At 39.1% G+C, this 24,127-nt stretch overlaps 2 protein-coding genes across 2 annotated transcripts in view; both read right to left on the bottom strand.

Annotated features, from left to right (window-relative positions):
- PLS3 (plastin 3) overlaps nucleotides 1-21,233 on the bottom strand; it is a 90,573-nt gene extending 69,340 nt beyond the window's left edge. Inside the window, exon 1 of the mRNA XM_060137119.1 lies at nucleotides 21,131-21,233. The gene's annotated coding sequence lies outside the window, so the exon portion shown is untranslated. The remainder of the gene's footprint in view (nucleotides 1-21,130) is intronic.
- Nucleotides 13,114-20,190, bottom strand: LOC132513068 (heterogeneous nuclear ribonucleoprotein A3-like). The gene is made up of 2 exons (XM_060137281.1): nucleotides 20,046-20,190; nucleotides 13,114-14,488 (listed from the first exon to the last, which is right to left on the bottom strand). Exons 1-2 carry the CDS (start codon nucleotides 20,188-20,190, stop codon nucleotides 13,392-13,394), a joined length of 1,242 nt encoding a protein of 413 aa, XP_059993264.1. The 3' UTR covers nucleotides 13,114-13,391.
- Nucleotides 21,234-24,127: the final 2,894 nt, after the last annotated feature.

Raw genomic sequence — 24,127 nt, forward strand, 5'->3', positions numbered from 1 at the left:
GAATGCTCAACATCACTAATCATGAGAGAAATGCAAATCAAAACTACAATGAGATATCATCTCACACCAGTCAGAATGGCCATCATCAAAAAATCTAGAAACAATAAATGCTGGAGAGGGTGTGGAGAAAAGGGAACCCTCTTACACTGTTGGTGGGAATGTAAATTGATACAGCCACTGTGGAGAACAGTATGGAGGTTCCTTAAAAAGCTACAAATAGAACTACCATATGACCCAGCAATCCCACTACTGGGCATATACCCTGAGAAAACCATAATTCAAAAAGAGTCATGTACCAAAATGTTCATTGCAGCTCTATTTACAATAGCCCGGAGATGGAAACAACCTAAGTGTCCATCATCGGATGAATGGATAAAGAAGATGTGGCACATATATACAATGGAATATTACTCAGCCATAAAAAGAGACGAAATTGAGCTATTTGTAATGAGGTGGATAGACCTAGAGTCTGTCATACAGAGTGAAGTAAGTCAGAAAGAGAGAGACAAATACCGTATGCTAACACATATATATGGAATTTTAAAAAAAAATGTCATGAAAAACCTAGGGGTGAAACAGGAATAAAGACACAGACTTACTAGAGAATGGACTTGAGGTTATGGGGAGGGGGAAGGGTAAACGGTGACAAAGCGATAAAGAGGCATGGACATATATACACTACCAAACGTAAGGTAAATAGCTAGTGGGAAGCAGCCGCATAGCACAGGGAGATCAGCTCGGTGCTTTGTGACCGCCTGGAGGGGTGGGATAGGGAGGGTGGGAGGGAGGGAGACGCAAGCGGGAAGAGATATGGGAATATATGTATGTATATAACTGATTCATTTTGTTGTGAAGCTGAAGCTAACATACCATTGTAAAGCAATTATACTCCAATAAAGATGTTAAAAAAAATCTTAATTTTGCCCTATTTTTTAATTGGCTGAATTTCACTTTCGAGTATTTCTCTTTTCTACAAGTTCTTTTATATTCATGGGAACTGCCTAGTACCTTTATTTTTGAATGACATCTTGGCTTACTATTCTTGGATCGCATTTTTGTCCTTTCAGAACTCTGTACACAATGCTTAGTGGTAGTAAATTTCACTGTAATAATTATACTAAAACTATATGAGCCACATGCTATAACTTAGGTAAGTTTTCCTTATTGAGAAGTAATTCTGTTAATTGTGTTTAAGGTAGTATATCTGGACTGTGATTTTCAAATTCCTGCTTTCTGAGTATAACCACTTAATGCCATATTCATAATGTTATAGGCTGCCAGTGACATATTTATTAAAACAATAAAAGCCAATTTAAAACAGGATGGGAAAGAGAGCCAAGTTTTTTTGGTGCTTCCACCCTGAATCATGAAGCAGAAAGAAGGGTGGAAAAGCTTTATCTTGAGAAAGCAAGACAGAAATGAAAGCATGATCTCATTCACTTTTCCCGCACCCAAACAAGGTGACATTTTCTGTTCCTTTCTTCTTCAGCCCTAATCAGTTTAACAGTCCTCTTTTTTTAATCCCTAATAGTAAGATTCCAAGTGCCCTTTTTTTTTGTTTGTTTTTTTGCGGTACACGGGCCTCTCACTGTTGTGGCCTCTCCCCTTGTGGAGCACAGGCTCCGGACGCGCAGGCTCAGTGACCATGGCTCACGGGCCCAGCCGCTCCGCGGCATGTGGGATCTTCCTGGACCGGGGCACGAACCCGTGTCCCCTGCATCTGCAGGCGGACTCTCAACCACTGCGCCACCAGGGAAGCCCTCTTTTTGTAATTTTTAAGATTTTATTTTTCAGAATCAAAGATCAAAGCATGAGTATGCACAAAAGTTTTCATTTAAAATGTTTTGATTTACTATTCACGACTAACAAACACATCCTAAACTCCAATACCCTAAATCCCAATGATTTAGTGGCATATTCTGTTTTGCTATGTGGTTAATGCATTTGTTTGAAACAAAAGAAGAGGTAAACCATACTTAAGGCAGTAGGTTTAGGAGTCTTGCAAAGAGAAATCTAAGGTGGGGGCAGGAGTCTTTAAAAATTCTGGAAAGAACTCTTCAAATAATTTTAAAATTCAAAAACATATCAGTGATTTAGAACTTGAAAGTTATATACCTAAATCAAGAATGTGTCATTCCTTTGAAAAAGTTTCAATATTGGCAATTAAAAAAAAAGATATCCAAGTTATATCTGAAGAGAAATGACCAATTAATATTTGTTCAGTGATTTAAAAATCATAAAAGTAGGCACCACTTTAGAAAATAAGACCTAGCATGAGACTATAGAAGAAATTAAATTGTCTTCCTTAATGGAATTACCATTTTTAACTTAATTAACATTACATATGCAATCTCAAAATTCTAATTTATTAATGTAACTCCTATTGACAGCACAGTTTTTTGTGGTCATAGACCAGCTTATTCTAAAAATTTATGTGGAAAAGAAACAGGTCTTAGAACAGGTAAACTTTATTGAAAAATAGACTGGGTGGACTCACTCTGCCTGGTGTTAAGTCATTCCTTGTAGCTACAGCAATCAAGATAGTGTGGTTACAGAGCAACACATGCAGAACAATGGAACAGGCCAGAGAACTCTGAAATAGACCTACACGAATAAGCTCAACTGATTTTTGACAAGGGTGCAAAAGCTCATCAGTGGAGGAATGGTGCTACAGCAACTGGACAACCATAGGGGAAAAAAATAAGAACTCTGACCTAGACCTCATTTTGTGTAATATTGTGTAAAGATTTGCACCAAAATTAACTCAAAATGGGCCACAGACTTAAATGTGAAACATAACACCATAAAACTTTAGAAAAAATTTTTTGAAAAATTCATCAGGAACCATGTTTGGTGAAGAGGGCTTGGACATAACATCAAAAAGACAATCCATAAAAGGAAACATTGATCAACTTGGCCTTGTCAAAATAATACTTTTGTTCTGTGAAAGACCTTGCTTGGAGGATGGAAAGACAAGCTACAGACTAGGAGAAAGTAGCTGTATACCACATATCTGACAAAGGATTGTTATCTAGAATATATAAAGACCTCTCAAAACTCAACATTAAAAAACAATCCAATTGGAAAATAGGCAAAAGACACGAACAGATATTTCACCAAAGAGGATATACAGATGGGAAACAAACACATAAAAAGATGCTCAGCATCATTAACCACTGGGAAATGCAAAATGAAACAAAAATGGGATATCACTACACACCTATCAGAATAGCTAAAATAAAAATGTGACAATACTAAGTGCTAGCAAGGATGTAGAAAAACTGGGTCACTCATACATTGCTGGTAGGAGATTAAATGGTACAAGTCACTACAGAAAAACATTTTGATAGTTTCTTATAAAATTAAACATGCAGCTCTCATATGACCCAGAGATTGCATTCTTTGGGAATTAATCCCAGAGAAATGAAAATTTACAATCACAGAAAAGCCTGTACACAAATATTTGTAGCAGCCAATACTAGAAATGGCCCAGATGTCCTTCAATGTGTGAATGGTTAAAAACACTATGGTACATTTACACCATGGAATACTACTCAGCAACAAAAAGGAGGAAGGTATTGATATACACAACTTGGATGAATCTCTAGAGAATTATGCTGAATGAAAAAAGCCAAAAGATTGCATACTCTGATTTCATTTACATAATATTTTTGAAATGACAAAATTATAGAAATGGGAAACAGATTAGTGGTTTTCAGGGGTAGAGATGGGGCAGGTGCAGGGGAGGGTGGAAGGAAGTGCATGCTGTTACAAAAGGGTAACAAAAGGGATTCTAGTGGTGACGGAACTGTTCGGCATCTTGACTGTATTAATGTCAACATCTTGGCTTGGGTATATTGTACTATGGTCTTGAAGAGGTTACTACTGGGGGAAACTGAGTAAAGGGCACACAGGATCTCTTTGTTATTTCTTACAAGTACATGTCTACAATTTCTGCAAAGTAAAAAGTTCAATTAAAAAATCCAACTCAGAATTAAACACAGAATATAGTATATATTATATATATATATATATATATATACTATATACACAGTATATAGTATATAGTGGATAGGAAAAGGGAAGAAAACTTATATGCAATAATTTCATATCCTATTTTAAACATTATTGCCACGAATTTTTCCAAAATACTATAGACATAACTACTGACACTATAGTCTTAGCATATATGGTCAATTCATGACTCCACTAGAGTATTTGATCTGGGTAAACGATATTTTTTCTGTTCAATACCAAAATAACAAGCTGATATAAAGGAGAATTTCAGGGCAAGAACCCACCAATGCATGACAATTTTGGTATCTGTTATTAGAAATATTTACTTAAGTGACACTTCTCCCCAGATAGTCACTCCTTGATCTCCTTCATGTCTTGCATCAAATATCTTCCTTTCAGTGAGGCCTCCTGTGACCACATGATTTGAAATGGCAATGCACTCTTCCCACTCCCTATACCCTCAACTTTAATTTTCTCCATAATACATTACCATCGAATATACTATATCGTTGTTCATTTTGTATCTTCCCCTAGTAGGATGTAAGCTTCATAAGGATGGTAATTTTCATTTGTTTCAGTCACAGGTATAATCCCCAGTGCCTAGAAAATAACTTGACCTATAGAGGCACTCAGTAAATATCTGAATAAGTGAATGAATCAATGAATAAAATGGAATTTTTTTTCTTGGTGAGGAGTGTACAAAAGGGGAAATGCTCTCTGAGAGAGAAAATCCAGTTTGGAAGAAACCAAGAGTGATAAATCCAGGAATTCTCTGGAGGTCCAGTGGTTAGGACTCTGCACTTCCATTGCAGGGGGCACGGGTTCAATCCCTGGTCGGGGAACTAAGATCCTGCAAGCCACGCAGTATGGCAAAAAAAAAGAGTGATAAATCCTACAATGTATATCCAATATATTGGCATTAGAGTTTTCAAAATCCTTTGGATGGGGGCTTCCCTGGTGGCGCAGTGGTTGGGTGTCCGCCTGCCATGCAGGGGACGCGGGTTCGTGCCCTTGTCCGGGAAGATCCCACATGCCGCGGAGCGGCTGGGCCCGTGAGACATGGCCGCTCAGCCTGCGCGTCCGGAGCCTGTGCTCCATAATGGGAGAGGCCACAACAGTGAGAGGCCCGCGTACTGAAAAAAAAAAAATCCTTTGGATGCAATACAATGTAGGAAACTCTTTAAGATCAATGATTAGGACTGCAGCTTTGTAAGCATAAGAGTACTTTGGTTGAAGATACAACCTAGAAAATAATTTACCACTTCAAAGCTATTACTAATGAATTTTCATTAGCTATGGAAGAGTTGGTCGAGTTAAATAATGTTGCTTAAGTTATAGGTGAAGTGAGTTTCAGAGAGTTTATGTCAACTTTAAAGACATGGCATTTGCCATTTTGTTAACATCTGAAAGAAAACTCCAGATTGTATAAACTGATTCAGGGTGGAAGAGGCATTCCTAGTGAACCACACTGGACTCTGGATGTGGTATTTAAATTTATGGCAAGAATAGTGATGGATTAGGTATCAGGAGACCCCATGCCCCACCACTGTCCAACACTGCATTAGACCTCTGTCGCCTCATCTGCAAAAATCAGTGGCTGGATTAGACTCTGAGCTCTTCAAACGATGGCACATTATGTTATTTATCTTAGTGATAACAGTGTCTAGCACACTGTTGATGATTAATAAAGGCCTGTTAAATGAATTAAGTAATTAAATAGGAAGTTCTAAATGGGTCTCCGGGAAATTGTATCTTTTCTTGACTGAACTGCAGCCCTCCTCTCTCAGGGAGGCCTATCCTTTCCTAGTTGGCCTGCCCAGAATAAGGCAACTAGGTCCAGAAACTTCTCCGTGGGTTGAATACAGAAGACAATGGCAGAGATCGGTTCTAGGTGTCATTAGCTATATTGACCTGAAGGGTTCTTGAAAGAAAAACTCTGATCTGTAACTGATTCTTGTTACCATCCTCGGATTCCCTCCTTCTCATGTTCATTCCTGAAGAGTCAAAAGGTAAAGACTCCCTCAAACTTACTGCTGAACTTTCTAAATGTAAAACACCAAGCTCTTCTGAAAATGTCAAGTGTCAAATGTACTCAATATTATTTCTGGATGGATAGACAAGCAACTAGTACTAATGGTCACATCCTGGGAAGGGAAATGGGGGATCGGAGTCAGGGGCAGGAGGTTTATTTTCTTTATGTCCCTTTATAGCTTTTGAATTTTTTTCTGTGTATGTATTTCATATTTGAAGCGTAAATTTTTGTTTGTTTGTTTGTTTTTGCGGTACGCGGGCCTCCCACTGTTGTGGCCTCTCCCGTTGCGGAGCACAGGCTCCGGACGCGCAGGCTCAGTGGCCATGGCTCACGGGCCCAGCCGCTCCATGGCATGTGGGATCTTCCTGGACCAGGGCATGAACCCACGTCCCCTGCATCGGCAGGCGGACTCTCAACCACTGCGCCACCAGGGAAGGCCCTTGAAGCGTAAATTTAAAAATTAAATATTAGATGTGCTCAATAATGCTTTAGGTTGACTGAAAACCATTGTGTTTCAAAGCATTTGTCATTTACTTCTGCAATACTTAATACTGCTTACTTTTGTTCCGTATACTAGGTATTCAATAAATGTGTATAAACAAGGAATTTTGTATAAATCTGTTATACAAGTTTTTAAAAAGGTGATTATAGAACTTTTACAGGCTTTCCATTATTCAAGCAGAAATATTACTAAGGAATAAGGTAGTGTTGGGAACAAGTTGATGATAATAAGCTACTGAGCATCAAGAAACAGGAAACGGGGCTTCCCTGGTGGTGCAGTTGTTAAGAATCCGCCTGCCAATGCAGGGGACACAGGTTCGAGCCCTGGTCCGGGAAGATCCCACATGCCACGGAGCAACTAAGCCCGTGAGCCACAACTACTGAGCCCGCATGCTGCAACTACTGAAGCCCGCATGCCCAGAGCCTGTGGTCCACAACAAGAGAAGCCACCGCAATGAGAAGCCTGTGCACCGTAATAATGAGTAGCCCCTGCTCGCCGCAACTAGAGAAAGCCCACGCACAGCAACGGAGACCCAACACAGCCAAAAATAAATAATAATAATAATAAGTGAAATTTTAAAAAATAAATTAATTAAAAAAGAAAGAATCAGGAAAAAATTAGCTACACTTAGATGTAGAAATCAATATTGTTCAGAGTCAAAGCAAGTATCTACATTAACAGCAGACCAGTGATAAATGAAATGTTATCTTGTCAGTACCATTTCTAACTCATTAGCTGACCCATGGTTAGACATTTAATATTAACATATCCCATTATTCATAACAGCCAAAATGTGGAAACAACCCAAATGTCTATCAATGGATGAATGGATAAACAAAATGTGGCATATCCATACAATGGACTATTATTCAGCCATAAAAAGGAATGAAGTACTGATACATGCTATAATGTGAATGAACCTTGAAAACAATATGCTTAAGTGAAAGAAGTCAGTTACAAAAGACCGTATGTTCCATTTATACATAAAAGTCCAGAACTGGGAAATCTATAGAGACAGAAAGTAGATTAGTGATTGCTTAGGGATGGGGAGGTGGTGGGCTGGGGAGAGACATAGCTTAAAACTCTGGAGTTTTAAGCCTCCTTCATCCTTCCAAGGCGATGAAAATATTCAAAACTTGCTGATGGTTGTGCGTATCTGTGAATATACTAAAATCCGTTGAACTGTACAATTTACATGGTTGGTACACAATGTGAATTCTCTCTCAATAACACTGCTTTAAAAAGTGAAAAAATATTAATATGTCCCAATATCCTCGTTGATTCTAAAGTTAAGCAGTTCTCACAATGAAAGTGCCATCCATGTGTAACATTCACTCCTGACCATTCACTTAAGACAAGTAAAGGAGGAAGAAAACCAAGCAAGCCATTTGCTTAGTTTTCTGACAGGTTCACATCAATATGTATTTTATTCAATATGATTCATAAGTTACCCACTTGCTGATTAGGTTTTCACAATTTAATCTTTATCAGCAAGGGCCATCCATGGCCATTTATACGCTCTTTCAAATGTATTATATTTATGGAGACCTGCTGTGTGCCAGGTGTACTGTGAAAGAACCAGGAGAATGGGTTTATTTTCTTTTCTCCCTAGAAGAACAGTGTTTTCCATGGTACATGGCAGGAATTTAGTACCGTCTTTGAAGAAAACCATGTACAGCAGACAGTACATCCAGATATACTGCATTCATTTGATCCCCTCCCACCAAATGAAATGATGACCAGATTTGGAATCCTGGGTTTTCCAGCTCATTTTAAAGTCTGGGACCATCAAGAAGTTCAAGGCAGAAAATTAAGGTGTCAGCTATACCTGTAGTTACTCGCTATTATCCTTGAGTCAGATAAAACTTAACAGAATGCTGTACTACAGAAAGTATGAGAGCTGCATGTGCAAGTAATGGCGAATCAATGTTTTTTAGGGCTTCTACATGCATGGATATTTCCACAGCTGCAGAACCAACTACTGCAGAAGTACACGCTGTGCACAACATCTACAATTTAGTAAAGCTGGAAAGAATTTTATTTTTGTAAAAACTAAATGGGGTGTGGCTCATTTTCTTGCCAAAGGGCTATTTTATTCCAAGACACTGGTGTCTTGCTGACCTTCATTTATAGGCTGAGCAATGTTCTATTTAAGTAAAATTAACTCATGGTCGGCACTTTTTTTAGGATGCAATAATTATTGCAAAGAAATAACAATGTTTAAATTTGATTTGTTCTTAGTTTAGATTTGATTATATTGGGTTATACATGAATGTCTTTGTTCACACAAGGTTTAAATTTAGAAATTATTTTATGTTGAGAAAAAGGGCCATATTTAAGTTCCTTTTCTACATGTAAGAATATTTTTAGGTTTCATGAAATCCAATATTACGTTTTTTTCTTCCAGACTGCAGGAGTATCTTACCATCTTTGTAGCCCTAGCATCTAACAGTCTTCACTAAACTTACTTTAGTTGAATGATGAAGCCATTCCACAAATAGACTAATTAAGGCATTGTCTATGTTACTATCTTTGGCTATTACTCCATCTATAGTTTGTACTATCTCAATATATACTTGAGAACTCTGGGCACATTTTAAAGTTTTCCTGAGGGTTACATCTCTTTATAAATGCCTTATAGGCCGCCTTTTATATAATCTTTACACATTTCAAGGTACTTGACACAGCAATCAATCCTCCCTTCATCTTTACACAAACCTTCTCTGGTTAGGGAAGTTTGCCACCTTCTGCTTGCACCTATCAATATATTCTAGTTTGCTTTTATTTTTCGCGGGGCTGGGGGCCCAACTAATGCTGGAAAACTTTGATTTAGGATAAGATACCAAATGTATGGGTTGGCTTATACCTTTAAACATGTAAATCTATCAGTATTACTTTTTGGTTATCTATACTGCATGGTAATTTGGCTATATTTGTTTTTTAATTATCATAAGTGGTTATGAATAATTAAAATTTTATATTTTGTCTTATGATATTATTCATAACCACTTGCAAAACTGATTCAACTGCAGCTTTAAACTGGAGACCCACAAACTGCTCAAAATATTTGTTGAATGTGTCAATGTCCTTCATCATTTCCTGATTTTTGCTTTTGAAAACTTCCACTAGAGGAAATAATGGGCATCGTAAATTTTAAATTAATGTTTTGGATTCACCCATGTCTAAAGGCTACATGTCATCTTGGAAAGATACTGATTTAATTTATAACTCTGCCTTCCCCAGCATTTTAAGTTTTCACTAACTTATTTTCTCTTTTCTCCTATTTTTTCAAAGGTAAACTTCTAAACATTCATGTTTATACTATTTCTACTATTGTAGAAACACTGAAGAACTTGAAGCTTTTTTTCCCTCCCCCCAAAAACAGGCATCAACATTACCTATTACCTTTCACCCTGCTCTAAGCTAAATTTGTTAGTGGCAGTGACTTTATAATGGTGTCCGTAATGTATTAAAAGAGTCACGTTTCCAATTTTCCTTTGAGGGTGAATTTAGACTGTTGGATGGCATATCCTCATAAAAGGATAAATTAATGGTAAAGGGGTTTCTTAGATAAGCCAAGAGGCTTCTTCAACCTGGAACATTGTTAAAATCCTCCACATTTGTAATGAAAAGCATTGGAAAGTCATATTTTCACAATACCATTAAATAAAACAGAAAAAGTAAACTATCTTATTTATCTTCAATGGTGATACTTAAGGAAAAAAACGTTTAAATTAGAGGAAAATGAAGAGGTAGCTACAGAGACCTGATAAAGATCACCTAAGGCAACATTAATTGACCTGTAAATGGGAACACTGATTGAGCACCTAATATATGCCAGTTTCTTTATAAATGTTCTCCTTTAATTTTAAAGACAAGACTGAAAACAAGTGATATTATCCCCATTTTATAGATAGTGAAATTGAGGTTTAGAGGAATTAAGGAACTTCCCCAATGTCACAGAGATATAAAATAGCAAAACCATGGGAACCCATATTTTATGCTAAAATCCATTCTGACTATGAAATATAGCATGTACATGATCCCTCTGAGAACAAAAAAAGGAGGTGGTAAGAACGAGTTGTCCAGTCAGACAAAACTTTCCACATCACTTCCGGGTCATCATGGGATGCCCGGACCAACATGGTCCTTAGTGCCACCAGTGAACTGGGGTAAGGAGACAGACATCCAGGAAGGGTCTGTGAAGCAGCATGGGATAAGTTTAGGGAGAGATATGCAGTGTACAATGAGCCATTTAAATACACAAAATATTTGTTAAGTCAAGTGTTGTAATTTGGGGATTCACCATATACTGAAACTAGGCACAAATTAACTGGTGGCGCCAGTTTTACCACTATTGGATCTCCGTTTAGTTATTTAAGCAACCCGAATGAAACATAAAACTTTGAGTTTATTGAGCATTGTCAACGTATAGGTACACATCATTTTATTGCACTTTCCAGATATTGCACTTTCTACAAATTGAAGGTTCGTGCTAACGCTGCATCAAGTGAATCTATTGGCACCATTCTCCAATAGCATTTTCTCACTTTGTTTCTGTGTCACATTCTGGTAATTCTCACCACATTTGAAACTTTTTCATTATCATTATATTTGTTATAATGATTGGTGATCAGTGATCTTCGACGTTACTAGGACACACTGAAGCCTCAGATGAAAACTGGCATTTTTTAAACAATAAAGTATTTAAAATTATGTACATTTTTTTAGCTGTAATGCTATCACACACTTAATAGACTACAGTATAGTGTAAACATAACTTTTATATGCACTGGGAAGCCAAAAAAATTGATGTGACTCTATTGCAATAGTCTCGAACCAACTGAAGTATCTCTGAGGAGTGGCTGTACTTCAAGAGGCTGACAGCCTGAGATAAAGAAGCCTATCAACAAACACAGCCATTTCTATGTCTGTGAGTCTATTTCTGTTTTGTAAATAAATTCATTCGTATCATTTTTTTAGATTGCACATATAAGTGATATATGATATTTGTCTTTGTCTGACTTACTTCACTCAGTATGATAACCTCTAAGTCCATCCATATTGCTGCAAATGGCATTATTTCATTCCTTTTTATGGCTGAGTAATATTCCCTTGTGTATATGTACCACATCTTCTTTATCCATTCATCTGTCGATGGACATTTAGGTAGCTTCCATGCCTTGGCTATTGTATATAGAGCTGCTATGAACATTGGGGTGCATGTATCTTTTCAAATTAGGGTTTTCGTCTTTTCCGGATATATGCCCAGGAGTGGGATTGCTGGGTAATATGGTAACTCCACAGATACAGAAAACAAACTTATGGTTACCAAAGGGGAAGGGGGGGTTAAATTAGAAGCTTGGGATTAACATATATACACTCTATATATAAAATAGATAACCAACAAGGACCTACTGTATAGCACAGGGAACTACACTCAATATCTTGTAATAACCTATAATGGCAAAGAAGCTGAAAAAGAATATATAAATATATATCTTTATATATATACAGCCATTTAACCAACTTCAGGATTAAAAGTCTCTTCATGATACTGAAAGTTTATGGTCACAAGTAAGCTTTCTGTACTTGAACTGAGTTTTACAGCAATCTGAAATCTAAAGGCTAATTAAATACAAACCTGTCTCCCTTCCCCATTTAACAGTTCTGTTTCAAAAAATAGAACTTCCTATGATTGTACACCCCACAGGGTTCTACTTCATCCTCCTTTGCACCTGCTAACTAGATCAGAGGAAACCAAAATATTTCCAAGACATATACTTTACCTAAACCAGCTCCATACGAAACACTATATAAAGAATGGCTTTTTTTTTTCGAGAGCCGCTGTTTGAAATCAAGGCTCTTTTTGCTTACACCAATGTTTAAATTTCAGAGATTGTCAAAGGAATTCATCTTTAAAACAAAAATCTTTGCAATTTCTCTTTATCTCAAAGAGATAAAGAGATATTTATCTCTTTATATATTCTTGAGAATATATATTCTCGAGAATATATATATATATATATATATTCTCGAGAATATATATTCTCAAGAATATATATATATATTCTTGAGATATTTATCTCAAAGAAATAATCAGTCATGAAATGGTTTTTGCCCCAGGGTGTTCACTGAAGCATTATCTATAAGATAGGGAAAGAACAAAAACTTCCAACAACCTGGAATTAGCGAAATAAATTATGAAATATCCATTATATAGAATATCATGCAGTAATTTTAAATATTTTCAAAAATATCTGATTACATGAAAACATGTTTATAATATAAGTTAAAAGAATTGGATACAAACAGTATATACAGTATGATCCCAATTTTTAAAATATCTAACGTTCTACACAGGAAACAGATGAAAAATATGAACAGGTGGTACAATTATGAGTAATTTTTATTTTTCTTCTTTATAAACCCTTTTGTTTTCTTCTCATATATTTTTTTTGAAAAGTTAAAAGTTCCTTAATTTTTTATTCCTGGTACCACTACCACAATTTACAGGGCAATATACCTGATGTAATAAAAAGAAAAAGACAAAGCTACAACAGATAAAAGACCTCAGGAATGTACATGTAATTGACACTACATTGCATTAATCAATAGCTGCACTTTTTGCAAACTGTGGCTATGACAGTCCTGAACAAGAAGGGTTTCCTGTTTAAGCTGCAGTAACTTTTCTGACTAAGGATCATCGTTCCTTCTGTGGCAGATTTTTACAGTTCCTCTAATGCATTTGGGACGACTGTCTCAAAGTAACCTGCAGCTTTCCTGACAACTCCTCGCTCTCTCCCCTGCTAAGAACTGTAGCCCTTTTCTTCTGAGTTTTTAGAACCTTCTGCTACCATATCCACCACTTCCACCACCAGATCCACAACCACCACCATAGGGACTTCCCGAGCTTCTTCCACCAAAACTGCCCCCCTTCATGGGTCCATAATTTGATTGCTGTTGTCCACTATAATTTCCAAAATCATTATAGCTCCCACCACCCCCATAGTTACCTCCAAAATTTCCTCCTTCATTGTAACCATCATATCCTCTACCACCGCCACCATATCCACCACCTTGGTTTCCATATCCTGGTCCACCACCACCATAGCCTCCTCTACTACTGTAACCAGGACCACCGCCATAGTTACCACCGTTGCCTCCAAATCCATTATATCCACCATCACCTCCTCCATAACTACCTCTGCTGCCACCACCTCCACCACCATAGCCTCCTCTTCCACCAAAGTTTCCACCACGGCCCAAGTTACCTCCACCACCTCCAAAGTTTCCTCCACGACCCATAAAGTTGCCAGATACACCTCCATGACCTCTTTGTGATCCAGCAGATTGCATTTCTTGTTTAGAAAGGGCCTTTTTCACTTTACAATTATGCCCATTAAGAGTGTGGTATTTTTGAACAACAATTTTATCAACTGTATCATGATCATCAAAAGTTACAAAAGCAAATCCTCTCTTTTTTCTACTCTGCCTGTCTTCCATAACCTCTATGGTTTCAATCTTGCCATACTTTTCAAAGTAGTCTCTCAAATTATATTCTTCTGTATCTTCTCTAATACCACCAACAAAAATTTTCTTCACTGTTAGATGGGCACCAGGCTTTACAGAATCCTCTTTGGAAACAGCTGTCTTTGGTTCCACTACATGCCCATCAACCTTGTGTGGTCGAGCACACATTGCTGCATCCACCTCTTCAACACAAGAGTAAGTAACAAAACCAAAGCCCCTGGAACGTTTTGTTTGGGGGTCTCTCATCACCACACAAACTGTAAGTGTGCCCCATTTCTCAAAATGTTCTCTTAAGCTATCATCTGTAGTTTCAAAGCTCAGACCACCAAGAAACAGTTTTCTCAACTGTTCTGATTCCTTTGGATAATGGCTCTCCTCCCCACGGCGGCGGCGACGGCTGGAGTCTTCTCATATTTTTAAAGTGGTCTTGTATTTTTTTAATCCAAAGTAAACTGATTAAAAAATATCCTAAGTACACACTACTTAAGACACTTTTCCAGCAGATTAATTAAATATACCTATTGACTATTATAGCAATAGGATATACCCTAGGAATCATTTTCACATCTGAGAAAACAATCTTAAATGGTAATTCTCCCCCACCTGATATACAAGCACCAAGATGTCAAAAACAACAATAAGAAATGGCAAAAATGGGAATATGCAAGCAAGTAAAGAAATACAGGAAAAAAAGCTTAAAAATTACATTCGTCTATAAAGGACAATGTATTATTCAGTGTCAATAGCAGAATGTCAATCTGAGAGCAACACTATGTAATTAGAGCATATAATGTAGAATGCAATAATATGAATATTCAAAGCTATTATGCTGCCCTCTCAAATTCTATTTTATAGAAAGTAAAAATTTTATATATATACTTTTTATGTAAACAAGTATTTTGTATACATATAAATTTAAAACAGCTTAAGAGAATCAGAGTTGTATTTTCAATATATGGGTTACAAGATTACAAAAAAATGATTTCCTATTTAATCTTTTAAAACAGATGGTAGAAATAAGAGGTCAGATTTTATAAAAGAAAATGATTTCTTTTAACAAAGAGAAACTTCTCTTCAGAACTAGTCATAGGATATCAGGTTATTTCAAAAGTCCTTTAACTCAAGGCTTTCTGCTTATTCCATTTTCATGAAGTGCTATCACTTCACAAGTGCTATTTTAACAAATGTTAGCAAACATAATTTTAACAAAATAAAAATGCATAATAACACAAAGAATGGCAGAGTTAAAGAACTATCATGTAATCGGCAAGATGACAATACACAGTGAAAATTAATTTCAAGTTAATAGTTTTGAGGGTGGGGGTTGAAAATAACCCCTAAGGGGCTTCCCTGGTGGCACAGTGGTTAAGAATCCGCCTGCCAATGCAGGGGACACAGGTTCGAGCCCTGGTCCGGGAAGATCCCACATGCCACGGAGCAACTGAGCCCGTGTGCCACAACTACTGAGCCTGCGTGCCACAACTACTGAAGCCTGAACTGCAACAAAGAGTAACCCCTGCTCGCCACAACTGGAGAAAGTCCACGCACAGCAACAAAGACCCGATGCAGCCAAAAAAAAAAAGAAAGAAAAGAAAATGACCCCTCACAAGTCATCTAGCCCAACATGTTTGTTTTTCAAATGAAGACCTGCATTAACTTCTCACCTTTTCTGTGTTAATGATGGCACACCACTTAAACATAAGTTCATCTCCTCCATTATGCACTTTTCCATACCTGCATGTGCAACTTAGAGTGCAATTATAAGGAGAAACATTTGATTTTTCATGCGTAATTTTACACAAAACCTCCTATTACGGGCAATCACAAAACTAAGAATGAAGTATGATAAGCCAAAGTATTTTGTAACCATTACCAATGAACGCCAAAATACTGCTCAGTAGTTACTTGGGAAAGGTTAAAAAAAAAACACCACCACATTAATGGCTTTTACAGGCTACTTGGCACAATATTTGAGGGAAAAAAATTATAAGAAAGTATTACACATATAGGTTTTTATTCTCTTGTTATCAACCATTTCTCTTATTTTTCATTACATTATGTCTGGCTTTATTTCTTCTTAGCTTGTAAAAGTGGATGGCTGGAGAACATTTACAGACAAGTAAAAATGTGGCAAGGCTTAAGTGATGAGAATTCTACCATTTCTGTAAACTCTTATTAAAGCTTTAGTGTTTCTATGATATACTACTACAGTACTTTGAATTTATATAGCACCTGTCTGCTGAAGAACCAAGGCTTACATAGCTCATTTATCCTTTCAGCATGCCTGTGAAATACACAGATTGAAAACAGATGGCTTACAAATAAAGTAAAATCCAGATATGAAAACAGAGAACTTCCATGATTTACTGAAGATGGCCTGTCTGTGCAAACTGTAGTAGCCTAAAAGATCCTGGAGTCCACACTCAATGCCTTTTCCAATAAACAACACTACCTCCTTATCATCAAACAAATTTCTAGACCGTTAAGAGAAATTAAGCTTTGTCATAATATAAAATCAGTAAGTTTAATGTGCCAAAAATCCTTGATAAGGAATGATATAAATGGTACCTCTATATTTTAAAGAAATAACATTAGTCACGGAATAAGCCACTGGTGACCGGAGAGTCACCAATTTGCCTACAAGGTATTTAGCTTGGTTCAATATAGTTGCATTAAAATTGGAAAAAAATCAACTGATAAATATGACTGAAATAAGCCAGACTATATCTATATGAAAGATATATCTTATAAAAGAAAAAAAAATCCCAGCAAACCAAAATCCTTGAGCCATGCCCTCATTTTATAATTGAGAAAATGCGTGGTGTCTGGCACACGTATGTACTCAATGTTAATTATCAATATAATAATCTTAAGTGACTTTCTCAAGGTCAAACTATGAGTCAGTGGCAGAGCCATGTCTAGAATCTAGTTCTTCTGAAGCAAGTCCAACATACGTCCCCCTTAGCATTGTAATTTTCATTTAACAGCAATGCTTTTTCATCCCTAAAACAGTTTATACTCACCAATATTTATCTTTCAAGTGCTAAGAATAGAGCAAATTCAATGTTATTAAGCATATTGAATTTTTGGAAACTGTCTCACCTCCATAACTACCATTGGCCCAAGTATTATCAGATCTTCTCCTGAGACTGACATTTCATGATCAGACAGTTTTTTATATTTCTAGGCCATAATTTTAACCAAAGCTCTCATCACTAAAAACAGCTAGTCATGACCACTGGTATCTAAAAGACCTTCCAACAGTATAATGTATCCAAAAAACTTTTGAAACCTCCAACACAATGAACATACATCATATGGTGTGTCACTCTCTAGAATAATTACAGACTCAAAACATGATCTAGCTGTTTTCTTCTAAACTGAGTTTTATTATTTTCACAGATTAAACTTTCCCCCTCTGGATTACTTTTCACCAAAAGAGCATGAGCAAGTACAAAATGATTCCAAAAACAGTTACCCAAGTTTTCATGTATTGATAGATGTTCGTTTTCAATTTTATACCAGCTACTTTTGGAATCTGTACTAAACAGCAAAAACAAACAGTTTGGCATATTCATTCCACCTAGATTATAGCAATAGCAAATTCATGAATTTATCTTATGTGCTAAGAATATTATGTCAGTAAATTTCTTGGAAAGGCAAGTAAAAATGCTTAAAACAGAATATGGAAAAATGGCAAGTGAATTTTCTTCCTTTCGTCATCAGTTTCACCATACAGAATCTCCTTAGTGCTCAGGCACCACCACCAAGTTACTACCCCCTTCTTTTCTGTAACAGTCACGCTGTTTGCCTAGGAGCAAAATTTCATGGGGTTCCTAATAGTGCCCTGGATATTGACATTCTGCCAGTATAAACAGTCACAGTCAAGTCTAATGTGCTTGTAACCATTGGTAGAAGAGACTTAATCTCAACCCAAATATTACTCACTAGTTATAATTAATCCTTCTACCCAAAATGCATTGAGCCTAGACATTTTTAGCAATTGACTCTAAATGATGGCATCAGACTAGACTAGAGACCTTGGACCTCAGTGTTGATTGTCTGTGTTAAATCAAGGCAGAGCATAATTTATTTGGCTCTCCCACCCCAGGTAAAGAGTCTGATAACTTTCTAGATCTAATTGTAGAAACTAAGAATTAGACTCATAATCCTCTAATTTTAATGAAAGCCTGGGTTCATTAGATCATATGACTAAAAAATGAAGTCAGTAGTTGTAAATGAGTGGACACACCGAGACAATGAAAGACTGGTTGGAGAGCCTAGAGAGGATCCTGTTTTGACATGAGTTAATACTATTTTAAAAAGAACTTATCTCCCTACCACTTTAACCTAGTTGGATAGTTGTGCTCTTCTTTTTTTAAGGTTAAATATTTGTTAGGAGTTCCATCTAAAATTATATTATCACCTCTCTTCCACTAGGGGGGTCTATCTCCCAGTGTAGTTAACTCTAATTAACTCAGGTGCAGTTTGAGTCCACTTCCAGCTAATCTGTGCCGCAAGGCTAGCCTTGTGGTCAGAACTATGTGCTTTAAAGTTGTTCTAGTTTTTAGGCTCAGAAACCCATGCACAGCATGAAAATGTAGTGCTCAAGTCATTCAGAGGTTGCTGCAGTAAGGAGACAAGGATTTTTGGCTGAAGCATACAAAGCCAAAATCTCTTAAATATTCCCAGTTTCATTTTTAGCTGCCCTAGTTGTTTTCAGACTGAATACGTATCAACTGGATCCATTTTTGTAAATAAGTAAAGCTTTTAAACTCTCAACCTCAGAGATTCCTCTGCCCATTTCTACACTCTGCAATATATAATCTGAATAGCAAAAACTGCCATGTTTTTCCAACAGCAACCTTAACTTGGGCCACTTGGGTGGGTATTGGTCATTATGGGAGTTGTTTCTGTGGCCTCTCATTATTCTACTAAAGTACTGACAGGTAAAAACCCAACTAGCTCGATTTCTTAAATTTAGTGTCCACTGTTTCCCTGCCTGATTTCTGATCCAATTAATTCCAAACCACAATAACTGATGGTTAATTTTAGCCAAGAGATTATCCACCACCTTCAAGCAGATGCCTAATATAGAGAACAGTTCAACTGGAATATAGGCCAGACCCAGGGACATGGACAAAGCCTAATTTTTTAAAAAACACTATCTTATGGGATATGGCTTCAAATCTATCATTTAGGAATGAAATAGGGCATGAATAAATGGACGATTTTTCTAGAAAATAATTAGTAAGATATTTTTAAAATTTAGAAAAGCCATAACTAGATTGAAGGGCCACAGGGGAGATATATATCCCAGCACAAACATATTTCAAGCACTTATTTTAAAAACAGCTTCCGTTTTTTATTTTGGATAAAATCTGAGCATCCAATTTCCCTTTCTGTTCCCCTCATCCAAATCCAAGTAGAACTCCCTTGAGTAGAGGCTAGTTCACACCGCCCCCTCCCCTTTTTTGTCACGGTAGTTTTGGGAAAATGAACTTCAGCCATTACATTCCAGTTTTAAAGTCAAAAGAAGTCATGTGACCATTACCCTAGGGGCATCAGAGACTTGGGGCACGTGATGCCAATTGACATATGTGGGGCTTCGGCCACTACGTTGGAATTCACTGTAAATTGGATCTTCAGGATCAAGTTTAAGCTCCCAAATACACTGTGACATCCTGTAAAGTGGAGTGTGCGCTTACGTCTCAGTAGTTTTTAATTTCACCTAGGTTTTCTACCTACTGTGCAGTCAGCCAGGCTCTCTTCCCCACCCCCCATCCCTGGTAACAGGTCGGGCACCCCGAGCATCCCGTCTATCTGATCCTAAACGGCGAGGCTCTCCAACCCAGTTAGTTCTAAACTCAACCTTGAGTACCACCCGGCATGTTGTGCAGATAGGGTGTGGAGCAAGAATTTGCGTCGCGTACAGGAAACGTCAGAAAGCATTAAGCCCACTCCACCTCCCAGGTTGGGATCTTCTGCCCTGGAGCCTGGCCGTCGGAGCCGCCAGCACATTAGAGCAAGTAGCAGCAGCGGCGGCGGCAACTCTGGGACTGGCGAGAAGCCCGGGCGGGGGTGGTCGGCGTCCCCGGCCTCTCATTAGACCGCTAAGTACTGCGAGTCGGGAAATGTAAACACCGGCAAGTGCAGCTCTGTGGGAGGAGGGGATGTTGCCCTCGCCCCCCGCCCCTTCGGCTCTGCCTCCGGAGGAGCCCCGGGAGGTGCCGGGCGGCCGCTGCCCCGACCACGCGCTCGAGGCTGCAGAGCCAAAGGAGCTGAAAAGGGAGCAGACGGGCGGCTCGGGATCTGAGGAGAGGAGAACGGAAAGGTACTGCCCTAATGGCCCGGAGATGTCCTGCTACAGAAAGGAAAAAAGTGCTTACTCATAGGGAGACGCGGTGCGATAGCGATTCGCTCGCTAATGGTAAGGGAAGCAGGCGGCAGGCAGGCAACCGGAGCCTCGTTCCTTCCCTGGGCCACCGCACCCCGTGGAGCCCGGGGGCCGGGGTAAGCCCGTGAGGTCACCCGAGGAGGGCGAGCGGGGGCTGGAGGCGTCGCCGGCGACCGGCTCCGGGATTTCCTGAGTCCGGAGCCGGCGGAGGAGGGGGGGAGGAGGGTGGCAGTAGCTGAAGAAGGACGACAGAGGGAAGTTAGGCGCTTGGTTTCCACTTCGGGGCCGCCGCCACGGAAGGGGAGAAGGGCAAGGGCTGGCGTCAAGGACTCCAGCCCAAGTTTGGCAACAAGTTAAGAGCAACTAGTGAGAAAGCACCATCTCTCCAGTGAAAAGCAGAAAACGTGTTTGCGGCGGGCGGTGGTCGTGGGGAACACTCGGTCACTCCCACCCGTTCTTGATGCGAACGACCGCTTTGGCGCCCAAGGTCTAGGACAGAAATTTCTGCAGCCTCCCTCTCAGTCCCCCGCCTCCCGTGCCAGGCACGTTCCTGCCGAGGTTCCCGGAGATGCTCTCTCCTGGACCCACTCATGCCCACGCCCAGGGATCCCGCTCCCCTAGTGCCCTCCCGCGCCTGCAGAACACTTACATAAAGTCGCAGAGTACCGGATCTGGCCAGACAGCCTCCAACCGACGCACTCAGACAACTTCTGCCGCTCGGAATTTTTGCGGCTGTGGTTCTAAAGCCAGCGCTCCCTCCCCTCCTGCCAGCCCCCTCCGCCCCTCGGCCGCCGCCATTGGCTCCGGTGGTGCTAGCAGTCAGCTGGGAACCAGGAAGGGGATTGGGCCACGAGCCTGTCACATCAACTGGGTGGGGAGTTGGGAGAATAGGCACCGGGATGGGCGCCCTGGAGGGATGGGGACTAACTCTGCGGCTGGGAGCGGAGATTGGTCCTCCGCTCTTGTTACTTCCCCTCCCTGGCTATGAAGAGATTAGAAGTCCTCAGAGCCTGGCTCGGGGACCACGTTCCAAAAAATCGTATGGAATAAACGAAGAGATGAGAATGTTGGAGCGAGAGTTTGAACGTCACCAAGCCCCTATTTAAGTCTCTGGAGAGTACAGTTTCAACACAGAATCGTAAAGAGAATCTCGGCATGGGAAGGGACTAGTAATACTAGTACTTAGTTTCTTCTGCTCCAATCAGCCTGCGTGCGGAACAACGCAGAGGGAAAACCTCAGCAATCTTCCCTTTCCAGCGAGGTCTAGGGAGCAGATATATGGACAGGACGAGGCTCTCATGTTTTTGGCTTCGTGCCCAAGTAAATTGTTGACCCAAATCACCTGTCTGGTCTGTTTGTCCATGCGGAAAGGAATGAGAGGTGGAGGTGGGAAGGGAAGGTGGAAATAACGTGGTTCCCACTCGTTTGACTGGAAATGGATGTCAATTTTCATCAGTCTCCTTTCACCAGAGAAAACTTGGAGACATGCTCCTGGTTCCCAGAGGACCCTTTCTTCTTCTTGGCCTCTGTGTCATAATTGACCTCTTTCATTAATACACGTGGAGGTTTCCCCTCCTTATTGTGCATTCCAATCCTTTGGCTCACTCCAGGTCCAAAATCAGCTCCAAGGACCAGAGTTTGACGGATTCTCCAGGGTCAGGTCAAGAGCTTGTGGCACAGCTGTAGAAGCCCTTTCCTGTTTCAGTCACAACCATTTTGTTCAGGAAATGTGTGCTTGGAAAGTTTTTTAAGAATTAAAAATTGGTTCACTTACTTCTCATTTTATATTCACTACGAAAATTGCTAAATTAAGAGTGGCCTGGGACTTCCCTGGCAGTCCAGTGGTTAAGACTTCCAATGCAGGAGGTATGTGTTCCATTCCTGGTCAGGGAACTAAGATCCCGCATGCCTCAGGGCGCGGCCAAAAAAAAAGAGTGGCCTGAAAATCGAATGATCTTGTCAAGGAACCCTCACTTCATCTGCTATTATGAATTTCCTTAGAGAAATTAACCTATAGTGAGTGCTGGCGCTTCTTGAATGGGCAGAAGAGGGGAGTTCATATAACTGCCTAAAGGCTACACTAGCAGAGAAGGAATTGGCACTGGGAAAAAGGCTCATTAAATATTAATTAATGATTAACCAACTGGAAGAACATATGAAAGGCACAGAAAGGTGAAAAAGAAATGAGAGAGCAATCTGGCTATCGGAAATATTAAATTTCTGGTATGAGAGATTTTGTATTGGGTCAGGTTTGGGTCAGCACAAAAATACTGATTTCAACATGTTCGTGTTGTGTGGACTGTGAAGTGTACCGCCACACACATTTACGAGAGGATCCACAGTGAGATTTCTGGCTTTCAGTAATTGGCCCAAGGTTTGGTATGGTTTCTGGAATTCCTTACACAAAATTTCTAGATACACTAATACAGTACTTCAGTTTTCTACATTTTATGGCGTCTGTTAAGTCACCACTGAAGAGCTTCCACCTGCTTTAAAACTTAAATTTACAGACTTAGAATGTCTGTATGAAGGGACTGTGCAAGCTAAATTTTTGAGTATGGATATATTTGTCTCAATTACTTAACTTAGTATTCTATTTTAGTTTATTTTTCAAGTGTTAGAATTTAGAATAAGTCAAAATAGTAAGAATCCTATGCATATGCTATTTACACTTTCCTGTTTTTTCTTTTCAAAAAAGCTTACATAGAAGCTTTACTTTATTTACTAACACTGATGTCAGAATTCAGTAAGAGTTTGTGGTCAAGAAATGTCACTTTAATGGAAGTACAGTGGTCACAGTTTCAAAGCCACAGGGTGCCCAGGTAATGGCACTGTGTCTCAGTGCCTCGGTAGTTTCCAACAGATAAAACTTGCCCTATTTGGATGCTGGTTGAGATTCCTGTTTAACAAGCGCAACAAAGTAGAACTCCATTTTAATGAATACTGCTATGATAGCCATCTTGATGTAACTAAGCTACTTTCGTGTTACGCAAAATCTAAAAGTCCTTTTCAGAGGCTAACATTTTGCTCTAAGAAAGGAGCCTCAGACTCAAAGCTCTATTCAAACTGCATTTCTTTCTGATCTATCACACCATCAATTTAAGCCATATAGGATCATTCACAAAGTAACCCAAAGTTGGTAGTTTTCCTATCTATATAAAGAGGCTTGCAGGGACTTCCCTGGTGGTCCAGTGGGTAGGACTCTGTGCTCCCAACGCAGGGGACCCGGTTTGATCCCTGGTAGGGGAACTGGATCCTGCATGTATGCCACAGCTAGGAGTTTACATGCCGCAACTAAGAAGGCTGCATGCAGCAACTAAAAGATCCTGTATGCCAGAACTAAAAGATCCCGCGTGCCTCAACTAAGACCCGGCGCAGCTAAAATAAATAAATAAATATTTTAAGAAAAGAGGCTTGCACATCTGGTCTTCAGGGTTCCTTTCAGAAGCTCAAAGGCAGATCGTAGGGCCTAATTCATCTTTTAAAAACTGAGTTATAATTAACATACAATATTATATTAGTTTCACGTGTACATGTTGATTTGATACTTTTATATGAGATGATCATCACAATAAGTCCACTTACCATCAATCACTATACAAGTTGTTATAATATTATTGACTATATTCCGTACGTGTACATTACA

This window comes from Lagenorhynchus albirostris, chromosome X, assembly GCF_949774975.1.
Source record: "Lagenorhynchus albirostris chromosome X, mLagAlb1.1, whole genome shotgun sequence".
NCBI classification, from domain to species: Eukaryota; Metazoa; Chordata; class Mammalia; order Artiodactyla; family Delphinidae; genus Lagenorhynchus; species Lagenorhynchus albirostris.

Excerpts from the sequence above, each read along its gene's own strand:
- LOC132513068 (XM_060137281.1), bottom strand. The coding sequence starts at position 20,190 with ATGAGAGGCCGGGGACGCCGACCACCCCCGCCCGGGCTTCTCGCCAGT. Across the intron at positions 14,489-20,045 it reads ATCCCAACCTGGGAGGTGGA|ACTCCAGCCGTCGCCGCCGC; the intron begins GTGGGCTTAATG and ends AAATATGAGAAG.